The sequence below is a fragment of the Sorex araneus genome, chromosome 5, assembly GCF_027595985.1.
Source record: "Sorex araneus isolate mSorAra2 chromosome 5, mSorAra2.pri, whole genome shotgun sequence".
Lineage (NCBI taxonomy): Eukaryota > Metazoa > Chordata > Mammalia > Eulipotyphla > Soricidae > Sorex > Sorex araneus.
This window is the reverse complement of record NC_073306.1, coordinates 112,069,605-112,093,783: the sequence shown is the minus strand read 5'-3', so window position 1 is coordinate 112,093,783 and position 24,179 is coordinate 112,069,605. Positions and strand designations below refer to the sequence as shown.

Below are 24,179 nucleotides of genomic sequence, written 5' to 3'. Positions count from 1 at the left end.
ACAGATTTATACACTTTTGTGCTTATACTTCCCTCATACAAAGTTTGGGAACCCATCCCTTCACCAGTGCCCATTCTCCACCACCCGTAAACCCAGTGTCCCTCCCACCCTCCCCAATCCCATCTCCCCCCCACCCCACCCTGCCACTGTGGCAAGGCATTCCCTTCTGTTTTCTCTCTCTAATTAGCTGTTGTGGTTTGCAATAAAGGTGTTGAGTGGCCGCTGTGCTCAGTCTCTAGCCCTCATTCAGCCCGCAACTCCCTTCCCCCACATGGCCTTCGACTACAATGTAGTTGGTGATCGCTTCTCTGAGTTGACCTTTCCCCGGAACGTGAGGCCAGCCTCGAAGCCATGGAGTCAACCTCCTGGTACTTATTTCTACAGTTCTTGGGTGTTAGTCTCCCACTCTGTTATTCTATAAGGTATAATGAATTCTTTCTAATGTGAATCATAATAAGAATGAATGTTGCTTTTAATGAATGAGGTAAACCATGCCATTTTTCTTTTTAACAGGGTCTTCTACAGTATTATGATGAGTTATGTCAGGAAGTGCCTTCTGTATTTGTAAATCTGATGGCCCCTAAAATGAGAAAGGTTGGTAATGCCAAAGATTTATTCTGACTTTACTGTTCTTCAAAATTAAATTGTGGTTCTATTGATTATGGATGTTAGAACATTTGGTCTTGCCTAGACCTTCACCCTCTGGGCCAGTTAATCTAAAGAATATTTGTCTCCAGTTACCATGAAATTATAGCCATTCATGACTGGAGTTTCAGGCACATGATGTTTCAACGCCAATCCCTTCTTCAGTGTCCACTTCCTTTCACCAATGCCACCTCCTCCTTTGCTTCCCATCTAAAAGTCTGCTTTTTTCCCCCCTTATATACCTGTTTGCAATGTGATTTACAGTACTATTGCTGATAGGGCTTCTTACATAACACTGTGTCACCTTTCAGCACCACTTCCCTCCACCATAGACACTGCCATTTCTCTGTCCTATCCCCAGGTTTCTTCAAGTGGCATGTTTCCTACTGAACACCAGTTCTCATGTTATTTGTTCACATTGTCTTTGGGTATTCATTATTCCACCATTATGTTTTTTTATGTACCACATAAGAGAGGGATAATTCTGTGCCCATTTCTCTCCCTCTGACTAAAATAACTCAATGTTATATTCTCCATTCCCTCCACGTAGTAGCAAATTTCGTTATTTTATCTTTTCTATTGGCGGAATAATATTCCATTGTGTTTCTTTATCCAGTCATCTATTCTTTGACACTTTGGTTGTTTACGAATTTTGGCTATTGTTGATAGTGCTGCAAAGCACTACATTTTGCTTTTGGTCCTTGGGGGATATACCAAGAAGAGGGAGTTCTGGGTCAAATGGAAGTTCAATTCCTAATTTTTTAAGGAATGTCCATATTGTTTTCCAGAAAGATTGGAGCAGTCAACATTACCATCAGCAACTAATTCAATAGCTATGTTTTTTCCTCTAAGATGATTTTTCTTTCTTTTTTTTATTAAATCACCATAAGATAGAGCATTACAAAATTGTTCTCATGATTGTGTTTGTCATACAATGTTCCAACACCCATCCCTCCACCAGTGTAATTTTCCAGCACTAGTGTCCTCAGTTTTCCTCCCACCTCTTCAGGCCACCCCTAACCCAGACTGCCTCAAGGGAAGTCACCTTTCCACCTCATAAAATGACTTCTTGTCTAAGTTCTGTTGCCTTTGAAAAACAACTAAATCTAAATAATGAGCAATCAATATTCCATGATTGTTTCATGAGCTTAATTATAACCTTAATAGTTATAATGGAGGATAAAAATAAATAAGGAAACACATAGTATTTTCAATAATTAAGGAAAGTCTTTTTAAAGTTATTTATTTTATTGAATCACCATGTAGAAATTTACAAAATTCTCAGGCTTATGTCTCAGTTATACAATACTCAAACACCCATCCCTTCACCAGTGCCCATATTCCACCACCAAAAACCCCAGTATACCTCCCACCCCCCACCCCCCCGCCTGCATAACTGATAAATTTCACTTCATTTTCTCTTTACCTTGATTACATTCCATATTTCAACACAAAACTCACTATTGTTGTTGGAGTTTCCCCCCAAAAAAGACAGCCTTACTGCCAAGGAAGCATTTGATAAATAGTTTTCCATTGCTGAGAATGAAGAGATATGAAGTCCCGCTGTTCCAAGTACATAACTTTTTTTTCTCCTTCCCATGCCACCAAGTTCTTGCCTGCTTAATAGTCCTCATAATATGGTGGACGCCACACCGCTTCTCCTCGAGAAGGGAAAAAAAAAACGAGAAAGAAGGATATTTCCCCTCCTCGGCCGGCATGGGGCTATGGCTTAGTTCACAATCTAGAGACATGGCCGCAAGCACTTGCTGGGACCAAAAGTAGTCTAGTTGGCCTCTGGATCCCGGTCGATCAGCAGCAAAGCGGCCACACAAAAGTGTGGCCACCCGGGTCGAATCTCGGCGGAGTGCGCGCCAGTATTGGCCCTGGCCCGAGACTGCCCAAGCGTCCTGCTGTTCCAAGTACATAATTTTTTTTCTTTTTTTTTCTCCTTCCTGCGCCATCAAGTTCATACCTGCTTAATAAACCTCATAATATGGAGGACGCCATGCCACTTTTCCCCGAAAAGGGGAAAAAACCGAGAAAGAAGGATGTTTCCTCTCCTCGGCTGGCGTGGGGCTATGGCTTAGCTCACAGTCTAGAGACATGGCTGCTACTTTGATTACCTTCAATATTTCAACAAAAAACTCACTATTATTGTTTGGAGTTTTCCCCCAAAGATAGACCTGCTAAAAAGGAACCGTTTCACATGGCTGACAATTAAGAGATATTAGGTCGCTGTCGCGACCACATGGTTTTGGATTTCTGTATAAAGTCCAGGGAAAATTCTTCCAGAAATTGCGTCACTGCAAGCTTTTACTTCCCTTTTGTGGTTCTCATAAGATGGAAAAACCTGGAGAGAGAAACCCTATTCCCCTGGTGCCACAAGGGCAGTGGCTCAGTTCACAGTCAGAGGCATTTCTGTGAGCTGCTGGTGTCCAAAGTAATTTAGTTGCCCACTGGGATCATGCTCATGCAGCAGTGGAAAGGCCACACACGTGTGGCCGCTGCACTTAAATCTCGGCAGAGGGCAGGGCCGGTACCCCCCGCTCCCCGGGATCTCCTGTGTGTCCCGCAGCAGTAGGCTGGTACCTCCATTTTGTGCTCAAAAAGCGGTGATCGCCATGCTGTATCCAGAAAGGAAGGGTTGAGAGAGAGAAACCCTTCCCCCCTGGCGCCGCATGGGGCAGTGGCTCAGTTCACAGTCAGAGGCATTTCTGCGAGCTGCTAGTGTCCAAAGTAGTTCAGTTGGCCTCCGGGATCATGTTCGCACAGCAGCAGAAAGCTGAAAGAAAGTCTTTTATAAATTAATGTGGATGTCCCTGCTAATAATGGAAGCTGCCATATTCCTTATTTTTCCTAGGTGGAATCTGTGTTGCGACAGGGGCTCACAATATTGACATGGTCATCTTTAACACTAGAAAGCTTCTTTCAGGAGGTTGACTCAGTGTTGGATATGTTCAATCAACTTTTAAAGAAGGTATGACCAGTAAAAAATTTTAAAACAATATATGTTTGTACATATACACATTAATACTCGTTTTAGATAATGGTTTATCTGTGAAAGCTCTTGAAGGATAAATTTTCAACTAAACACCCATTAAGGTAAATGAAAACACCTTTGCTTTAAGTACTCTGGAGCTTTTCCATTTAGGGATCCCTAGTCCCTAAATTATCTTACCTTTGATACATTCAAATGACAGTTTATCTCCATAGTTTAATCTAAATTACATTAAACCAAGATATCTAAAATGGGATCATTTAGACTGTGAGAGACAGCATTGAGGAGTGCTTCAACATGGATATGAAGACTCCTATTGTAAATTTGCCGAGAATGCCTTCTAACTGGACACTTGATTTCTTTCATGTTTGCTACAAGATAGTTTAAATGCTTTTAGATATGGTCATCTGTGATGGTCATCTGATGTAACAGACAAAAAAATCTTAGAGGTTGAGAGTCAAAATAACCTAGGTTGGCTTCTATGATATTTACTAGTTATGTGTTTCTCCCTGATTATTTTACTCTTCTAACCTCTGGGTTCTTAAGCTCTAAAATTTGGATCATGATGACTCAGGTGATAAAGTGAAGATTACAGGAGAGTAATTAATGAGGTTACCACACATAAGGCAACTCAATGAAATTCCAGTTTCATGTCAAGTTTTCTTTGAAGATGAAATAAAATACCCACCAAATTTTATTTGCATAAATACATCAAATTTTGTTTATTCATTATTCATCCACTGATAGACATTTGTGTTCTTTACACCTTTTGCTATTGTTGCTATTGCTATTCAGAACATTGATGTGTAGTTATATGTCTGAACCTCAGTTTTCTGGGGGTGGGGAGTTGGGCTACACCTGGCAATACTCAGGGGACACTATGGGCTCTGCACTCAGGAATTACTTTTGGAAGTGCTCAGGGGACCATATGGGATGCCAGATTTAATTCTTTAAATTTGTGTCTCAGGTATATTTTGGATGAAAGAGGAGTTTTCATTCACATTTTTCTATTGGTAGATCAATGACTTGTGTGAAATGCATATCGACACCGTTCTGAAGGAGATTGCAAAAACTGTGCTAATTTCCTTGTCTGAAAAAGGTGCTACCAAAGTGGAAGATATGCTAACTCTCAATGAGGTATGCATGCATTTATTACATTTTAATCAGTGAAACACCAACTCAAAGTTAAGATGTGAATTTGCAGTCCAAATGTAATTCTATGTTTATAGTTTTAAAAAATAAATACTTCTGACATTACTTGTGGTGGTCATTAGGGCTGCACCTCTGATACTCAGGGAATGGGGTCCTAGGGCTCAAACCCATGGGCTCATGCATGCTAGGCATATGCTCTACCACTTGGAACTGTCTTCTGGCCCTACACCCTAGTTTTTGTGGGACATTGTCAGCTTCAAAATATATAACTTAAACTGCACGAGCCCATGGGTGTACTCAGATTTTATCTTACTAGTATCCTTACCTAATGCGGTGTTTGCTTGGGCTCTCAAGCAATTCACTGCTCTTCCTTCCCTGTACCATGATTGTGCATCCTCCTGGTTTTCACTACCTTTCCCTTAAGAAACTGGGAAAGTGGGACTGAGCAGCGACTCCTCCTACGCCTACTTACTTGATCTAATCAGTGTTACAGCTTAGCCAGATGTGTCTCTTCCTAAGGTTTGCTTGTATTGTTTCCTCATTCTCATACCTACTACTGAATTCTTAGTTTAGGCACTTAGAGAACATTTTAAGTTTAATAACTAATGTGGTCTAACTGGGCTCTGCCTCCACATCTAATCCCATTATACCTATGCTGAGCATAACCACCCAATCTGATAATGGAAACTCTGAACTTAAATCTTTTCATGGCTTCAATCACTACAGAAAAAAACACATCCTTCTCCTCAACAATACTATGTATTAAGGTACTTGAGTGTAAAAAAACATCTGCCGGGGGCGACCAGGGGAGACCCCCGGCAGCTCTCCCCATAGGCCACCCCCGGGTCTCAGGGGGTCTGTCCGGGCTGCTTGCCCCATGGGGCAGAGGAAAGAGGAAACGAGGGCCAAGCAGGTTGATTGATCAGTTGCTGTTTATTCCATTCTCTCCACATGCCTGTTCCAGTCTCTCTGAGCCCTCCATTTCTCCTCTCTCCTCTCTCTCCCCCAGCTCTCTTCTTTCCTAGCTCCTCAGTCCTCCATCCCAGCTCTCTGGATTCTCCTCTCACTCTGGATTCTGATCCTCCTTCTTCACTAGTCTCTCCCCCTACTTTTCTCTCTCCACCTTGCCCTCTAGGCTACACACAGTCAGGTAGCAAAGTCAACATAAGAAAGCCCTTCCTGAGGGCTGGGCATACCAAAGCCCTTCCTGACTGCCAGCAGGCAAAATACTTCTTAAGGTTTTTCTCCTTTCCTTAGTCCAAGAACTCATTAACATCTTAATACTAGTTATTTTTGTATGGACACAGTAAGATATACATTGAGGCTTGTAGGGCAGCTCTCTTGGCAACATCTTGCCACAGACTCAGACTGCAGCACTCAGACCAGATTAATCATTCCTAACCCTAGCAGGGTCCAAATCTAGTTGTCACTGTTTGGATCATGACAGCATTTGTCCATGAGCAAGCTCTTAACTTATAGTTAAGCATTAGGTACTTTGGCCAGGCCCATCTCGATGCCAGGGTAGCACACAACTCACCACTTGCCCTGGGTCCGTCCTGTCCCTCGTCGGGACCCTGCTTTTGGGGGTGCTAGGAAGTAAGGGCAGCTGAGGCTTAGGTCTAGAAAACAGATGCCCAGGAGGAAAATATCATGTAGAGTCATATGATTCCCAGGTTACAAAAGCATAGCATTTGCTAAGTCTTCCTGTGCCCATACAAAAGGACATGGGTCTGAATAAACTATGAAAAGGACTCGAGGAGAAGAGAAAAATATTTGCAAGTCAACAGAACACCAAGAAAGAAGTTAAAATGAACAGAGAGGAAAGTTCCCAATAAACCTAAACTATCTGAGGCTATGCTATCCTACACTTGAGTATTACCTATCTCAGGAGAGCAAAGCCAAGGCTCCTTTCCTGTCATTTTTTTGAGGCTTGGCACATAATACAATATCTCTTAAAAGTTTTCACAGGTAGGGTGCTTGTCTCGTACATGGCCAACCTGTGCTCAATCTCTGGCATCCTATATTGTCCCCCATGCCCTGCCAGGAGAAAAGCCAGGAGTGATCCCTGTGCACAGAGCCAAGGAGTCAGTCCTGAGCACTGCTGGGTATAACCCAAAACAAAACAAAAAAGTTTTCACTTGATGCTTTGAACTAATCTCTCTCCTTTCTTGCCTGCCATGTGCTTCTTCTATTTCACTCTGCTTATTGGGGTTCCCTTGCTAGTGTCCTTTTCAAGACAAATAAGGATGATTCTATCTCAAGCAGTCCAGTGCGGCCCATGGGAAATGGATGCTCTTGCTCTCTTTCTGTGAAATTCTTTTTCTAAGTGTTTCCACCCAGATCTCCTCCTATTGGAGCATCATTGCTCACCAGGCTCTTGCCTCAGGGATGAGCCAGTCCCTCTGTCCTCTAATTTAGACCACATTGGTAAAGGTGTCCAAGGAGTTCTTTCCTTACCCTTCTCTTTCACAAATCTCTTATTAATCAGCAAGCTTCTCTTCTGTAACTCAGGGTAGGAAATGGTCTCAGTGTTGCCTCGTCTACTAAGAACTGCCTCTTCTGTAAAGTATAGAATATTAAAATTATTTTTCCCAGCTTTGAGGCCTTGGCTACAACTGAAAAGACATTAAACGACCCATTTTAACAGCCAAGTCCCTGTGTATGCAGGTGTTGAATTGTTGTACTGTATTGGCCATTTGTTCCTTTTAAGGTTTTTATCCTTAAAGTATTTTATTTACTTTACAAAAGCGACACGAATTTTCTTGGGTTATTACTTTCCAGGTGTATTTTTTTTTCTTCTTTTTAAAAATTTTATTTTATTTTATTTAAAAAAATTTTTTTTATTGAGTCACCATGTGGAAAGTTACAAAGTTTTCAGGTTTAAGTCTCAGTTATACAATGCTAAAACACCCATCCCTTCACCAGTGCACATGTTCCACCACCAAGAACCCCAGTATCCCTCCCATCTGCACCCCACCCCCACCCCGCCTGTGTGGCTGATGATTTTCACTTTACTTTCTCTTACTTTGATTACATTCAATATTTCAACAGGAAATTCACTATTATTATTTGGAACTTTCCCCCAATAATCAGACCTGCTGAAAAGGCAGCATTTGATAATTTGTCTTCCATTGCTGAGAATGAAGAGCATATGAGGTCTTGGATTTCTGGTATTTTAGTAACTAAGTCCAGAGAAATTTCTGCCAGAAACCACATCATTGCAAGCTCGTACCTCTGTTCAGTGGGTCTTATAAGATGGTGGCCACCACGCCGCCGGGGAAAGGAAAAGCCGAGAGAGAAAAACTTTTCCCCTCCTGGGGTGGCATGGGGCCATGGCTTAGTTCACAGTCTAGAGACATTCCTGCAAGAAGCTGCTGTAAGTAGTTAGTTGGCCTCCGGGATCATGGTCATCCAGCAATGGAGAGGCCGTTCCTGTGTGGCTGCTCGGGTCACATCTGGGCGGAGAGTGGCCTCCAGGTGTCTTTTCTTCTGTTATTTTCTTTCTTTCTAAGTTTCTGATTTATCATACTCTTGTAAAAGACATACAATTGGGTTTTATTTTTTAAATCTGCAGTGAAAAATGTTTTTAAAATGGTATTGTTTTATTTCTTTACATTTACCCTGCTATCAATGTGTTTGGATATATTTTTTTGCTCTGAACTCTATGTTTTCTCTTTACCTGTATTTATTTATCTAAATATAGAAATTATTTTGTTATTGTTTTCCAAGTATGTTTTATCTTTTTATGAAACCTATTCCTTTCTCTCCGCGCGGCAGAGCCTGGCAAGCTACCCGTGTGTATTGGATATGCCAAAAACAGTAACAATAAGTCTCTCAATGAGAGACGTTACGGGTGCCTGCTCGAACAAATTGATGAGCAATGGGATGACAGTGACAGTGATTCCTTTCTCCTGTCTTTAATTCTATTTTTATTTAACCATTATAGAATTAAATTATATAATTTAGAATTGGGAGTCTAATTATATTTCTTTCTCTTTCTGCCAGCTCGTACTCTATGTGGCTTATTTATTTTCTTTTTAATACTTTGGGTTGTGAGCCAATGAGCACATATCCATTTGGTTGAGAACTTAATTTTCACACTTCTTTTTGACTTACTCCTGTGTGGGTGCCTGGGAGCTTTCTGCTTTGAGACCATTTATGTTAGTTTTCAGGGGATATTATTTTCAAAACTGCAAGGTAGTGTGAATTTGAGATTTTTGAGGGTGGGGCAGTGATATACCAGATATTCTCAGGCATTTTTATTTGCTCTGTGGTCAGGGTTCCTCTTGGTGGTGCTCAGGGTCCATTTGCAGTGCCAGGGATCAAATTGTGGGAATAAATTTTGTTCAAGCTCTTGCAATGCAAGTGCTTTATCCCTGTACTATCTCTTCCGCCCTGAACTTGAGTCTTAAACCCACCTGTGTAAGGATATATCAGTGGTCACAAATCCCTGAGGGAGAGTTTCCCTCCTTCCCAGAGCCTAGCTAGGACACTTCTTTTTAGTTAGGGGGTGGGGAGGGAGCGGGTGGATGGAGGTGGTTGGAGGGGATGTTTGTTGTACTTCCAGCAGGGCTCAGGACTTTCTCCCAACTCTCTCCTCAGGGATTATTCCTTGTGGCTTTAGGGGACCTTATGCGGTGTCAGGGATCAAACCTGGGTGGGCCACCTGTGGGTCAAGACCCTTCCTGCTGTACTGTATTTCCGGCTTCCCTAGGCAGGATACTTAATGTTACTTTTTGTTTTCCTTTTCCTTGAGAAGGTAACTGCTAATTTTTCTGATGTAATGTGGGGGCAAGGGAAAAGTTTTCAATTAGCAATAATTGTGCCATGGATAAACCTCATTGGCTACAATACTGCCACTGCGCAGAGGACTGGAGCGATAGCACAGCGGGTAGGTTGTTTGCCTTGCACACAGCCAACCTAGGTCTGATTCCTCCATCCCTCTCCGAGAGCCCTGTAAGCTACTGAGAGTATCCCGCTCGCTTGCAGAGCCTGGCAAGCTACTTGTGAGGTATTCAATATGCCAAAAACAGTAACAAGTCTCACAATGGAGATGTTACTGGTGCACGCTCCAGCAAATGGATGAATAATGGGACAATAGTGCTCCAGTGCTGATGTGGGGGCAGGTCTTCGTGACAGACTCCCACCTTCATTGAGAGCCAAGGCCTTACTTGGTGTTTGGGTTCTCTGAGGGGGAATCTCCACTGCTTTTCATGCATGGATTCTGTAGCCTTCCACTTTACCTTACATATCTGTGCTTTCTAGGAGCTTTTTGGCATTCAAGGTTTTCTAGGTAAATATGTCATCTGAAAATAGTGAGACTTTGACGTCTTCTTTTCTTATCTGTAGCCCTTAATGTATCTTTCTTGCCTAATATGGCTGCAACTTCTAATACTATATTAAATAATAGTGGTAGAATGTGAGAATGGGAAACCTTGTTTTGTGCTTGATACTTTTTATGCCCCTCCCCCACATTTTATTTAAACACTGTGGTTTATGGTGATTTGTTATGGGCGTTCAATGTTCCAACACCAATCCCATCACTATTGTCACCTTCCCTCCACCATTGTCTCCATTTTGCTGACTGTCCCTAAATTGTGCCGTGCTTGCTTTTGTTTTTTTTCACTCCGGAGTATGTTGTTTGCAGTGGACTTATGGTAAATGGCTTTAGTATGTTAAGAAAAGTTCCTTCAACCCCTCTTATATTCAGAGTTGGTTATTTTTTTAATCATGAATAAATTTTGGATCTTGATAAATGCTTTTTCTGTGTCTAATGAGAAAATAATATGATTTTTGTTTGTATTGATGTATTATATATTTACTTGCATATATTGAATCATTCTTGCATTCCTCAGGATGAATCCTACTTGGTATGATATTTTGTTGGATTTGGTTTGCTGATATTTTGCTGAGAATCTTCGCATCTATGTTTAACAAGGATGTAGGTCTATGGTTTTTCTCTTTGGGGGATGGGGTAGACTCAGCAGTGCTCAGGGCTTACTATGGCCCTACCCTTAGGGATCAGGTCGATAGTTTTCTTTTGGTGGAGGTTTTTATTCTACTTTGAGGATCAGGATAATATTTGCTTCATAAAAACTGTTTGATAGCATTCCTATTTCTTCAACCTTCAACCTGAAAGAATCTGAAAATGATTTGGAGTAGGTCTTTATTCTTTTATTTTTTTAAATTTTTAAAATTTTTATTATATCACCATGTGGAAAGTTACAAAGTTTTCAGGTTTATGTCTCAGTTATACAATATTCAAACACCATCCCTTCACCAGTGCCCCTATTCCACCACCAAAATCCCCAGTATACCCCCCCGCCACAGCCCCCCCAACTGTGTAACTGATGAATTTCACTTCATTTTCTCTCTACCTTGATTACATTCCATATTGCAAAACAAAACTCACTATTGTTGTTGGAGTTTCCCCCCAAGGAAGACAGCCCTACTAAGGAAGCATTTGATAATTGGTTTGTCATTAAAAGATTGTATGTTTTCAGTTTTTAGAAAAGGTCGCGCGGCCGCATCAGCTCGGATGTGTTCCAGTCCCGCAACCCAGAGCCGTGTTAGTTGCTTCTCAGTGTCACCAGGGCTCCATCCGGAGAAGGTGTGCCAGCTGTACCTCCTCCGTCTGGATCCCTGGTGTTGTTGGCCCGGATTCGGGTCTGGAGCATTTCTCCGGCCGTGTTGCTCACCAGACTGCCTGGCCTCTTCTCTGTTGAAGGTGGGAAGATGGTGCCGAGGGTGGGTCGAGGGCGGGACTTCCGGCGGCCGGGACCATTTGGAGTTCGGGCAGGCGCTGCCCCACTCCAGTGTCCCCCCGCGGCTCGGATGTGTTCCAGTCCCGCAACCCGGAGCCGTGTTAGTTGCTTCTCAGTGTCGCCAGGACTCCATCCGGAGAAGGTGTGCCAGCTGTACCTCCTCCGTCTGGATCCCTGGTGTTGTTGGCCCGGATTCGGGTCCGGAGCATTTCTCCGGCCGCGTTGCTCACCAGACTTGGAGTAGGTCTTTAAAGGTTTAGAAAACTCAGCAGTAAATTCCTTTGTGCTTTTGTTTCGACAAAGACCTTTGGTTACCATTTCTATTTCCTTGATAGTGATTGGCCTGTTCAGGGGCTCTGTTTCCTCTTGATTGAGTCCAAAAATATATCCTTCCATTCTAGGTTTTACAGTTTTGTGGCATTTTTAAAAATAATCCCTTATGATCCTTTGAATTTCTGTGCTGATTTTTGTTATATCTTCCTTTCATTACATACTCAGTTTACTAGGGTTTCTCTTTTTCTTTATTTGTGAGTCTTGCTAATGGTTTGTTAATCTTATTCATTCTGTCAAAGAATCAGCTCTTGGCTTCGTTGTTGTTCTGAATTTTTAAAAAATTTTGTTTCCATTTCATTAATTTCTGCCCTAAGTTTTATTGATGTCCTTCCTTCTGCTTGCTTTGGATTACTATTTTTTTAAGCTGCTGAAGCTATATTGCTGTTTTTTTTGTGGGGTTCTTTCTTAATGCATGCTTGCATTGCTATGAACTTTCCTTTTAACATGGCTTTTGCTGTGTCCCATATGCTCTGGTATCTCATATTTTCATTCTCAGTTGTTTCTAGAAATCTTTTGATTTTCTCTTTTACCAACTGTTTATTCAGTAATGAATTGTTTAATTTCCAGGTGTTTGAACACTCCCTCCACCCCCCAATTTATGTTTATGGTTAATTTCTACTTTCAAAGCCTTGTCATCTGAGAAGATAATTGATGATTCTTTATTATTTATTATATTGAGATATGTTTTGTGACCCAGTATGTGGTCTATCTTGGAAGATGTCTCATGAGCACTGGAGAAGAATGTTTGCTCAACTTTTGGCTTCTGGGGAGTTGAAGTTCCCTTTATATTTTTGCTAGACCTATGTCTTCCATTTCTTCCTATTGTTTCCTTGTTGAGTTTTTCTTAGATGTGAAAGATCTAGCCTTGAAAGAGGGATGTTACAGTCTCCATTATATTGTATTAGCAGTTCTTTTACATATTTTGATTCAACCAAACTATGTTAAGAGAATATATGTTTGGGTATGTGAATTCTTCTTGATTTGTTGATTTTGCCATTGCTGTTTCTTATGGCTTTTAAAAATTTTAAGTTTGTTGTCTGATAAAAGTATGCTCACCACCCCCTTTTTAAAGGAATTGTTTGCCTGTAAGATTATTTTTCAGCCTTCTACCTTAAGGCTGTTTTTACCCTACCTGACAGTAGAATGTCAAATTATTTTGTAAGTATCCGCCAGTCTTGTCTCTCAACTGATGATTCAGTGAGATTATTGAGATGAAGGAGTTTGTTGCTTCATGTTTTTAGAAGTTATATATGACTGTTAGGTTTGTCTTGTCTTTTAAATAAGGTCCTTTAATGCTTATTGCAAAATTGGATTTAAGTCCATGAAGTTGCTAAGCTTCTGCTTACCCATGAAATTTAGTATGATTCCTTCAAATCTGATTGATAATCTAGTTGAACAAAGTACTCTTATTGATACATTTATTTCATTTAGTGTAAAAAATACAAAGGGCACACGTGCGTGGGAGGGTGCGATGATGGGTGTTGTGTTGTTGGCGGGCTCTCGGGGCAGTGGGGTCTCTCTCTCTTTCTGTCTCTCCCTCTCTCTCTCTCTCTTTCCTCGCTCGCATTTGGTGCTCTCAAGCCGCTGTGTATGGACCAGATCGGGATGGCTCCTCCTTGTGCTCTCCTTCTGTGTGTGCCGCTGTGCTCTCTTCTGTCTGTCTCTCAATCTCTGTCTTTGTCTCTGTAACCTCTCCTCTGGTCTCTTCCAACATCTCTCTGTCTCTGCTTCTGTATCTTCTCTCTTGTGTGTCTCCTCTCTCTGCTTCTGTGTTTCTCCTGTGCCTTCTGTCTTGCTTCTGTGTCTTCTCTCTGCTTCTGTCTCTTCTCCTTGCTTCTGTTTTACTTCTGCCTCTTTGTCTTCTCCTCCACATCTGTGTCTTCTCTCCTGTGTGTTCTCTGCTGCTTCTGTCTTTCCTCTGTCTATTCTCCCTCACTTCTATGTCTTCTACCTACTTCTGTTACAGTCTTAGTTTATATAGCAATCATATAGGGCGGTAACACAAAGGTGGGTTGAATATTAACAAATCAACAAAGAGGGGTAAGACCACTTCTCCAGGAGATTAACAAAAATCTCATCTAATAAGATTGCTCCAGATTACTAGGAGATCCATTCAAGGGTGGGATTCAAACAAGGATATGTCACTTCCTTCCTTCCTCAGTTAGTAATCCACTTAATTAGTTGTAGTAAATATACTTCTAATATTTCTAGCAATGTATGAGAACAGTAAGAGATATATCAGACTTAAAGTTTGCTTGTTCCTGAGGACATTCACTATATATTCCATACCACAGTCCTCAGACCAGGTTAATCTTCCTAACCCCAGCAGGGTCCCTGTCTCGTTGTTACTTTTGGATCATGACAGCATTTGTCTATGACCATGCTCTCAACTTATAGTTGAGTATTGTGGCGCTTTGGCCTGGCCCATTTCGATGCCAGGGTAGCTCACAGCTTGCCCTGGGTCCATTCTGTCCCTCATTGGGACCCTGCTTTTGGGGTGCTAGGAACCAAGGGCAACTGAGTTGAGAAAGCAGATGCCCAAGAGTAAATATTATTGGAGTCAATCAGCAACCAAGTTACAAAGCATAATATTAACTGTCTTCCTGTGTTCATACAGAAAGGATATTGCTTTAAGGTAAACTAACTTCCCTGCAGCAAGACTAAAAGGACAAACCCAATGTTATACTACAATTTAGCTTTTTAAAAATATCCCATCACTCATCTTTGGGACTTGGGATTTCATTTAATGGAGTTGCTGTGAATTTTATGGGATTTCATATATAAATTTCTTCTTTGATCTTGCTGTTTATCATATTTTGCCTATACATTTAGCTTTTATCATTCTTATTACAATGTGTCTCAGATTTTTTTCTATCTGGATCCCTTTTTGCTTAGACTCTTTGGGCTTCATGAATCTGGGTGAACTCTTCAACTCTGGGAAAACCTCATATATTATTTCTTCAATTACTGATTTGTCATTGACTTCCCCTGCCTGTTCCTCAGGGTCTTTGATGATTCTTAGATTATTCCTCTTTAACTTACCCCATCTTTCCCTGCACTCTTACTTTATAATCAGGCCACATGGTTTTGTTGACCTCTGTAACACCATGCGGCCCTGAGTATAAAGTAGAGCACAGGGAAAGATAGTCAGTGAATGGCAGTTTGTACTACCAGACCGTCTTGCAGTCAGATATTTTTGCAGGAAGCAATAGAAATGGGATTGTCAAAGCAGAGGAGGCAGGAAAATACAAGATCTTATGATTAACTGTTTAATATCAGGAATGTAGAAGTGTGTCACTAAGGCAGCCTATCCCCATGTCATTTAAGGAAAATACTAGTTCCCTGCCTCAGAACTAGTCTTGACCTTAAAATGGTAGCATCTGACCACCTTAGGTTTCAACAATTTTGTCATAGTTCATTTTAGTGGCTTATTATCAACAAGAGCGCTTTCTTGACCCATTTTTAACAAGCAGGAAACTGGCTGGTCAGGCTGGGAAATGGGGGAGCAAATTTTGCCCTGGGGACTGCCCCTTCCTTTCTCAGTCTATCAGTTTTCTCCCTGCCATTTTTGAAGGGTCAGATTGATTGATCAATTGCATAGTGTGCACATGTGTGTGTGTGTGGTTTTTGTCATCAGTTCAGTGTCTGTCTTTGTGGAACACTCAAGTGTTAGAGCCTGGGCAATCAAGATCATCAAGAGAGGTTGGAGTGATATGCAGTCCAGCAATTTAAAAGGTCTAGGTATTGGGGGAACTTGTTAGACCAGGTTTAAACAAAGATTTCTTATCAGAATGTTGAACCTAGAGATAAAGCAAAATTCTCAATCTAAGTTTCTTATTGGAAGAACATAAATAGTTATTAACAGTTGTAATTCTTTTGAACTTTAGAATCTGTACTATCTAGGAAGAGCTGCAGAACTATAGCCTGAAACTAAAGTGAAATAAGAGTTCAGAAAATGCAAGGCTCTCTCTTTCAAGCTTCAGCCAATTTTAATGAAAAAAATAGGTCGTTTTACGAACAACAGAGGTACAGAAGCCCTTAAAATAAAGTTTCCTCATGTTTTCATAAACAGTGGCAGTTCAAGTATTTTCTTACGCTAATATCAAAGTTTGGCATAGCCTGGCAAGCTCCTCCCCTGATCCCGAAAGAGCCCCCAGTACGTAATCAAGCTACAGTAGCACGTGACAAGTGACGAATAACAATATTATTGGCACCTACTGAAGCAAATCAATGAACAACAGGATGACAGTGATACAGTGAACTTACCCCATAGTTCTCTGATGTGCTTTTCATAGTTTTAAATCTTCTATTGATTTCTAGATATTTCCTTCTCTTATCTTGGAACTCACTATTATTTTTGTGAGCTGTTGTTACTCTGCTATTATGTCCTTTTATGAGTTTTTAATTTCATTTGCCATACTCTTCAGTTCTGTAATTTTTGACTGTAGTAGTCTAATCCCTGCTCTCATACTTTCTTGTACCTGTGTTAAACCAGGCCTCACCAGAGAAATCACACAAAGACAAGTTGTGATGCAACAAGCAAAGGGTCTTTATTGGTTAGCTTAAGCTAGCCCCTCCCCCAGCCCCGTCTGGCTCACCAACACAGTGGCTTTCTCAGAGCCAGTGCCCCCTTGCCATGGGTGCACAGGTTTTGGTCTTCCAGCATTACATAATGGGGATTTTTCTTTGACAATGGTCTAGGGGACTTTCCAGCTACTTGGTAACTTCTGATTGGCTGGATGCAGGCTGAGGCAGTTGCCAGGTCTTTCACAGGTGTTTCTGTATGGTTGTCCTGGCCAGCCACATCACTTCAGAAACCGCAACACGGGGAAACTGTAACTTATGCTTAGGAAACTGAAACTTAGGCCTGGCCCCTTACTGAGCCTGTCATGGCGCTGCCTTAGCTCCTTTATCTTTCATCTGTACCATTGTTTCTTTGAGCTTATTAAACACCCACATCCTGGTGCCCCTAGAATCTCTAACCTGGTCATAGAGCTGGTTGGTGCTGGTAGAGCCTTCTGGACTATAATCTTTACTTCTTAGATGTGGTGGGCTTTGAGACACAGCTTTCCCACTGTGTCCACTGTTCTCTGGGCTGAATTTTTGTAGTCCCTCCTAAGAGAGTGGTCTTAGTGGTTCAGCAACTACAGACAATGAGGATTGTCCTAGGATTATGGACTTCTACAAGGATTTTGGTGACTTCAGTGTGAAGTTAAGGGAATAGAAGTCTCATGCAGTTCAGTATTTAGAGGTGGAGCGTGAAACTAGGGTTACACCCAGTCCCTTTCTGATCTCTGTTAATTGGTTGGGCTGGGAAGGCTGCTGGCGAGCAGGCGGGCCATCTGGCAACCAAGGCTGCTTTGAGGGGGGCTGGGCTGGGGGTTCTGGCTGGGGCCCTCTGGTCCTGCAGAACACCTGTGGGGCACTCACTTAACTAGTTGGATGGGCTGAAGAACCTGCCGAGCGCATCAGGCAGACTGCCCACAGTGGGAGCATGGACTGGGTCTCCATGCTGGCATCCTCAGTTTATAGCTTTTAGCCAAAAGTTATATGTCGAACATGCTTGTGGCTATATAGGTTCACCAAAACAAGTCAGCACAAAAAAACACCGAGGTGAATTTGGTGGGCCACAGTTTGTAGAATTCAGTTTGTAAAATCTGTTGTGTTGATCTGTTTGAATTAGGAGTTGAAAAGACTCATACATTGCCTTTGATTGTTAAGTCTCTAAAATTAAAAAATATATAATTCCACTGTCTGTTTTATTTATTTTTTATTATTTTTTTAAATTTTATAAAGTAGTTCCACAATATTTGATTACATTTAATATTAAAACACCAATCCCACCACTACTATACCTTCCCACCACCGTATTTTGGATATTTCCATCCTGAATTCCAATCCCTGCCCCAAAGCAGAACCGAAATAATATATTTTGTATTGTTTGTTATAAAAATCTGCCGAGAATGCTAGAAAAAAGTATCCTTAGAGGAAAGAGTGTGAAGATTGTTGTATTTCACCCGGGGGGCATTAAACCCTTCTATAAGCGATCACTAACATGTTGTGAAAGGTTAAGCCTGTGTGTTTTCTATATATCTGTAAAAAATGTATATTTATCTCTAATATTGTTTGCCTCCTACTTTGAATCCTGTCACATGTGGTGCAGTAATCCTGGAGTATGGGTAGAGTATGTGGCTTGAAGTATCGCGCAGCTGCAAATGTGGTTGCATGGTGCAGGAATAGATGAACCTGTGGGTGATGTTTGGCCCGAACATGTGGAGAGCGGCTGTGAGCACGGTGGCAGCTGAGTTGTGGAAGTTTTCGGCTGCCGGGGCTGGGTCTCTTGGGGAGGGGAGGAGTGTCTCACCCACCCCCCACTTCGGGTTGCCCCAAGTAAAAGAGCCTGGTGCAAGGTCTGGTGGCCTGGTTATCCACTCTTTGTTTTAAAAATTATTTTTTACCTCCCTCATTTTAACTTGCAATACTTTTTGAGTTCAAATATATTTTAACATAAAGCTTAGCATTTTTGTTGCAGTGTCAAAGATCAGATACGTGATTCTAGTGTGAAATTGCACTGATAGCCTCATATATGCAAGGCATGAGCTCTATCCCTGGACCTTGATTTTAACTATTTTTGATGTCACATAGTGTGGGACATTAAATATATTTGTAACATTGCATTTTAATCCATTTCTAGAAACGTTAATCATACCAAACAGTTATTTTTTATCTTTAAACGATAAACCCTCCTCCTTCTCACCCCACAGCCCCTAGTAACCTCTGTTACACTTCATCTCCCTGAATTTACCTAGTCTAGGGAACTCATATAAATGGAATCAGACAATGTTCTTTTGTTACTGGCATATTCCTCTTAGCATACTTTTTTTTTCTTCCAGATTCAGAAATACTATAACATCTGCTAGAATTTTGTCCCCTTTTAAGATGTTTTATTGCATAAATACATCAAATTATGCTTATTTATTTATTATTCACCCACTGAGAGACATTTGGGTTCTTTACACCTTTTTGCTATTGTTGCTATTGCTGTTCAGAACATTGGTGTGTAGTTATATTTGAGCCTCAGTTTTCTGGGGGCGGAGAGTTGGGCCACACCTGGCAATGTTAAGGTGAAACTACGGGCTCTGTACTCAGGAATTACTTCTGGAAGTGCTCAGGGAACCATATGGAATGCCAGAGATTGAATCTTGGTTGGCTGTGTGCAAGGCAAATACTCTACACACTGTGTATCTCTAAAGCCCCGAGAGCCTCCGTGTTAAGTTCCTCTGGGTAGATACCTAGAATGAAATTGCTGGATCATACAAATCCATGTGTAACTTTTTGAAAAGTTTTTTCCACAGTTTTTCCACAGTGACATCACAATTTTACTTTATCACCAATGTTATAGTTTCTCCACATGCTGAACGTTTTTAATGTTACTGGCCACTTACTTCAAGTCCTTTACCACCTTCCTTCTAATAACTCATTGAAGAAAGGTGATCATTTGTCCTGTACATTTTCCATGTTCTTGATTTTGCTGATTGCATACAGTGTTATGTTAACTTATTTCTGTGTGCCCTGAATTTCCTGTAAATCTTAATTAGCAGTGAAGGCTAGATGGGTTTAGGCTCAATTTATTTTTTCTCTTTCTGACAGAGTAATGCACAGGGGGTAACTTATCACTTCCTATTGCAACACATCAGGAGGCATATACAAGATTTTTTCCTTTTTAGTGATAGTAAGATTGATCTGTGGGCAACATATAGCCAGCTTCAGCCATCATTATAAAGATTTCCACTAGCCTTTCACCTGCACATTTCACCCAAAGAGTTTAACAGCCTTTGGTTATTGTTGCCTGTAAGAGCCATGATTTTATTGTAGGTTGCAAGGTGTTAATTTTCTAATTTTATATTTTATTGATTAAATATTTCCATAAAGAAATTTCCTTTATTTTTGGCCAATTACTTTGAAATGGCACTAGTACAGAAAAATCAAGTTTACTGCTTAAATTTTTCTTTTTTTGGGGGGGGATGGGGTGCTGTTGGGCCACACCTGGCAGTACTCAGATATCAGGGAACCATATGTGGTGCTGAGGCTCAAATCCAGGTCAGCTGCATGCAAGGCAAACCCCCTACCCACTATGGCTTTAGGGCCAATTACTCTCGAAAAGCCACCAGTGGTCTACTTCAAATTGGTCTTTTCGCTATGTTGCTGGGGCCAGGAATCTGAAAACTGCACTTAACCTTGACTGTTTCAGGGGCTGGAGCGATAGCACAGCAGGTAGGGCGTTTGCCTTACACATGGCTGACCCGGGTTCGATTCCCAGCATCCCATATGGTCCCCTGAGCACCGCCAGGAGTAACCCCTGAGCATCACCGGGTGTGACCCAAAAAGAAAAAAAAATACCTTGACCCTTTCAGCTTTGCCAGAAGGAGTGCTAGGTGGAGGAGGGAGAAGCAAACTTACTCTTTCTGCCTTTCCCTCCTATTTCTCACACTGTTGTGTGGACAATAGCTCTTTAAGCAGCATTTAGTGCAAGGTCCTTGCTTGCTCCAGCCTTTCCAGAGGCAGCCTCTTAATGCCTATCAGATAACCCAGTACCTTAGGGTCCCTCTTTGAGTCTCTGAGGTTCCAGGCCTTCCCCACCATGCTTCTTCTCCTAGCTCTGGGTTTGAATGAATCAAGCCCCTTTCTTTGCCCTTTCACCCCAAATCCCAGGACCCTGGGAAGCATCAGGTACAATGTCTATGTTCCTTTTTGACTTCTGGCATCACTAATAGTCATTTAATTATCTGCACTAACTGCTGTGTGTTAAAATATCTGGTGTGTTTTTATATTTCTTTTTCTTATTGGACACTGGCAGACATTTCTGTATCTTCTCAGTATATATACAAGTGGAATAGAAGTATTGGAAAAATATTTGTGATACAAGTGATAATGAGAAAATGCTACCTATATTAAAAGCTGTCAGTAAAATCCACCTTGCTCCATAAAAATAGAAAGTATACTAGTGGTTTTCAGGGATGTGGCAATGGCGTGTGTGGAGGAATTACAGAGGGGACAGGGGTTCTCAAGTGGGGGGTGATGATAATGCTCTGCAGTTAGACAGAGGTGATGGCTACTGTAAATATACAAAAAGAAGCCGATAGATTAGTCTACATTGCACGTGTACCTTTTGTGGTTTATACATTTTTATTAACTTTTATTAAAGATTCCATGACTGTCTTTTGGTTATACCTGGCCTGCCCCTTGTTATTTCATGCTATACTTTGCCAGGGATTGGCATTGGGTGAGAAGGTCTGAAGCAGGGATGCCAAAAGGAATAAGAAAAGACACAGAAATATGAGAGAGAAGTCATGGGGCCAGGAGGCTAATAGACAGAAAGTCCCAACTATCCTCTGTGTAATTTATCCCTTAGAACCAGTAATCATCAGCATTCGTTGATCAAATGTCAGTCTTAATCTATATGGGCTAAACTTTCACACACACAAGGGAAAACATTTGTGTTTATAGACAAACATCTTTGTCATGGGTTTTCTCAAGGGGAGATTATTCTCAGAGAAAGAGCAGAGATGCAACTGTCAAAGGACCCCTGCCATGGCAGAATCCCACCTCTGATGCCAACATTCTGGGTTGAGTGGTCCATAAAATGCCCATCCTGCCCTTTTCCATCATCTATCTTAGTCCCCAACAGTACTTTGTGGAGTTGAAAGAGTGTTTTTATCCTGAAGGACTCACTGGTCTTCCCAAGAAGAGATGGGGCACCTATCAGGAAATGATTGTTTCTTTTGTATGCCCTCAGCAGAGGCTGTTATCATCATGTGTTTTGCAGTAGTGTGACTTTACCACATGATTTTACCTGTTATAGAAAAGAGTTGGTTCCATGGGCAGGGATGCAGGACATCTATCTGTCTGTCTGTCTGTCTATCTTGCCATAGATTATGACCATATAATTTTCTTATCCCTCCATTTATGGAATGAATGTGCTGATTATCTGGGGTAATACAATTCAGTCCGGATAGAACATAGGGAGCTTGCAGGGTTGTTTGATTAAGGTTCAGGCCTCAGGATGGAGTTTGGATATTGGGAATTAGGACAGTAGCAGTGAAGGTTCTAGGAAGGCGGGAGACCCCTTAGAGTTGCAGAGGTGGATGAGTGCACAGGGAGACCACACAGTCAGGACACAGGGAGGAAACATTTTTAGGAGACTAGTAAAAGCTCGCTCATTTGGGAAATTATTTTGTAGGAGATAAATTTATAAAGGAACAGTCTCCAAACAAGGAAAGTGTGGGAAAGAAAGACACCCTCCTTCCTTTCTGCATGCTTTGCTTATTCTCCATTTAATTTATTATTATTATTTATTATAACGTTTTGGTTTGGGGGGCACACCAGGTAGTGCTCAGGGCTTACTCCTGGCTCTGTACTGAGGGATCAAACTGGAAGCTCTCAAGATACCATATTGGGTGATGTGGATCAAACCTCGATTGGCCACCTGCAAGGCAAGCACACCGGTTGCTGGTTTTTTGTTGTTGTTGTTGTTGTTGTTTTTACCGAATATGCCACAGGTAGCTTGCCAAGCTCTGTCGTGCGGGCAAGATACTTTAAGTAGCTTTCAAGCTCTCCAACGGAGGCGGAGGAATCAAACCAGGTAGGCTGCGTGCAAGGCAAACGCCCTACTCGCTGTGCTATCGCTCCCCGGCTGCTGTTTTATCTCTTCATCCTGTTTATTTTTAAATTTTCAATTGAGGCTCTGTATTTTGCAGAATTATTCATAGTTAAGTTTCAGGCATAGTGTGTTTCAAACACCAGTCCCATCACCAGTCTCAGCAACCCTCCACCAGTGTTTCCAGGTTTCTCCCCACTGCTCAGCCTGTCTCCCTGACAGACACATTTTAAACTTTGGTTATTGTAACCTCACTTTTGCTATTGCTTCTTCCTAGTGGAATCCAGAGAATAAGGAACCCTGGGAGCCATTTTCCTCTGAGGAGAGTAGGGCAGAGATGAGCTGAGAATAAGTTGAGGTGGGAGCAAGTGAGAAAAACTTGCATTTGGAGGGTCTGGCAAGATGTTTTTCCTTTTTTTTTTTTTTTTTAACTGTGTGAAGCCTCCCAGATGGTACTCAGGAGCCCAGGAATTCCTCTTGGAGATTCTTGGACTACTGGGCCAACAATTTATTTAAAGAGCTGAGGAAACATGTCGTTTGGATTCTGCAGTGACAAGGCTCTCCTGGATCCAGACCACTGGTGCTGGGGCACTGCAGGCCTGCATTGCATCCTTCCAGAACCATGTACTTCTGGGGACCAAACTAGGGTTGTTCACCTGAAAATTGTGCACCTAAAGCCTGGAACTTGCTCTCTGGCCTCTGAGGAGATGGCTGGGCTTAGTTGTAGGGATTGTTGATGATTTCCTCAATTAATTAGGTAAGTAATTTTTGCCAGCAGACTTCTTAGTACATTATTCACCGCTTCTGTGCTGTCCTCAATTTTCCACGAAGAAATTTCCCACCATTTTTCAGAATTAGGTCCTCTGGATAGGCACCAAATTCCATGCCTCCGTGCCTCCTTCTGCTTCTGCCCACAAAACTCTGATCTAATTGGAGTCTCAAAAGCAATACTGTGGGGTGTTGTTTTTTTCTGGGAGAAAGCTTTACAAGCTATGCCCAGAAAGCCTGAGGGTCACTCTTGGCAGTGCTTGGTTAGTTGAGCTGGGGTCCAAATAATGCTTGGATAAACGCTGGGCCTCAGACATGCTAGGTGTGCACTCTAGCCCTTTGAGCTGTCTTCCCAGACTGTATTGATTGTTTTGTTTCTGTTGTTAATTTGTTTTGTTTTATTTTGTTTCTGGGTTACACCTGATGGTGCTTAGGGCTTTCCCTAGCTCCTACTCAAGTGTCACTCCTGGTGATACTTGGGGTGCCAGGGATCAAGCTGGAGCTGGTTGCATGCAAGACCAGCACTGAAACCCTGCATTGTCTCTCTGGACCCTGGATTGGATTTTTAAAACCCACTCCTCATTTTGACATTATTTCTCTACTCCTGCATCTTTACTTTACATATTCACTATAAATGCCAACATGAATCTGTGTGTTATTGAGTTAGCTCAAGGTCAAAGACTTTGGGTTTGTTTTCTTTCTCCTCCTCCAGTCTGGCCTGAGCAGCATGGAGAGTTTTAGGTCAGAAACATGATACTAATGGCAACTATTTCTAATGATTTTTTCCAGTGGCATTAGCGATACTTTTCTGAATTAAGGGGCTGGAGCAATAGTACAGCGGGTAGGGCATTTGCCTTTTATG

The 24,179-nt window shown here is 41.7% G+C and overlaps 1 protein-coding gene and 1 pseudogene across 1 annotated transcript in view; one reads left to right on the top strand and one right to left on the bottom strand.

Annotated features, from left to right (window-relative positions):
• DNAH8 (dynein axonemal heavy chain 8) overlaps positions 1–24,179 on the top strand; it is a 414,847-nt gene that overhangs the window by 89,025 nt on the left and 301,643 nt on the right. Inside the window, exons 18-20 of the mRNA XM_004619333.1 lie at positions 514–594; positions 3,506–3,622; positions 4,661–4,780. Of these exons, the coding sequence (XP_004619390.1) occupies positions 514–594; positions 3,506–3,622; positions 4,661–4,780 (318 nt within the window). The remainder of the gene's footprint in view (positions 1–513; positions 595–3,505; positions 3,623–4,660; positions 4,781–24,179) is intronic.
• On the bottom strand, positions 9,543–9,666 carry LOC129405198 (U4 spliceosomal RNA; annotated as a pseudogene).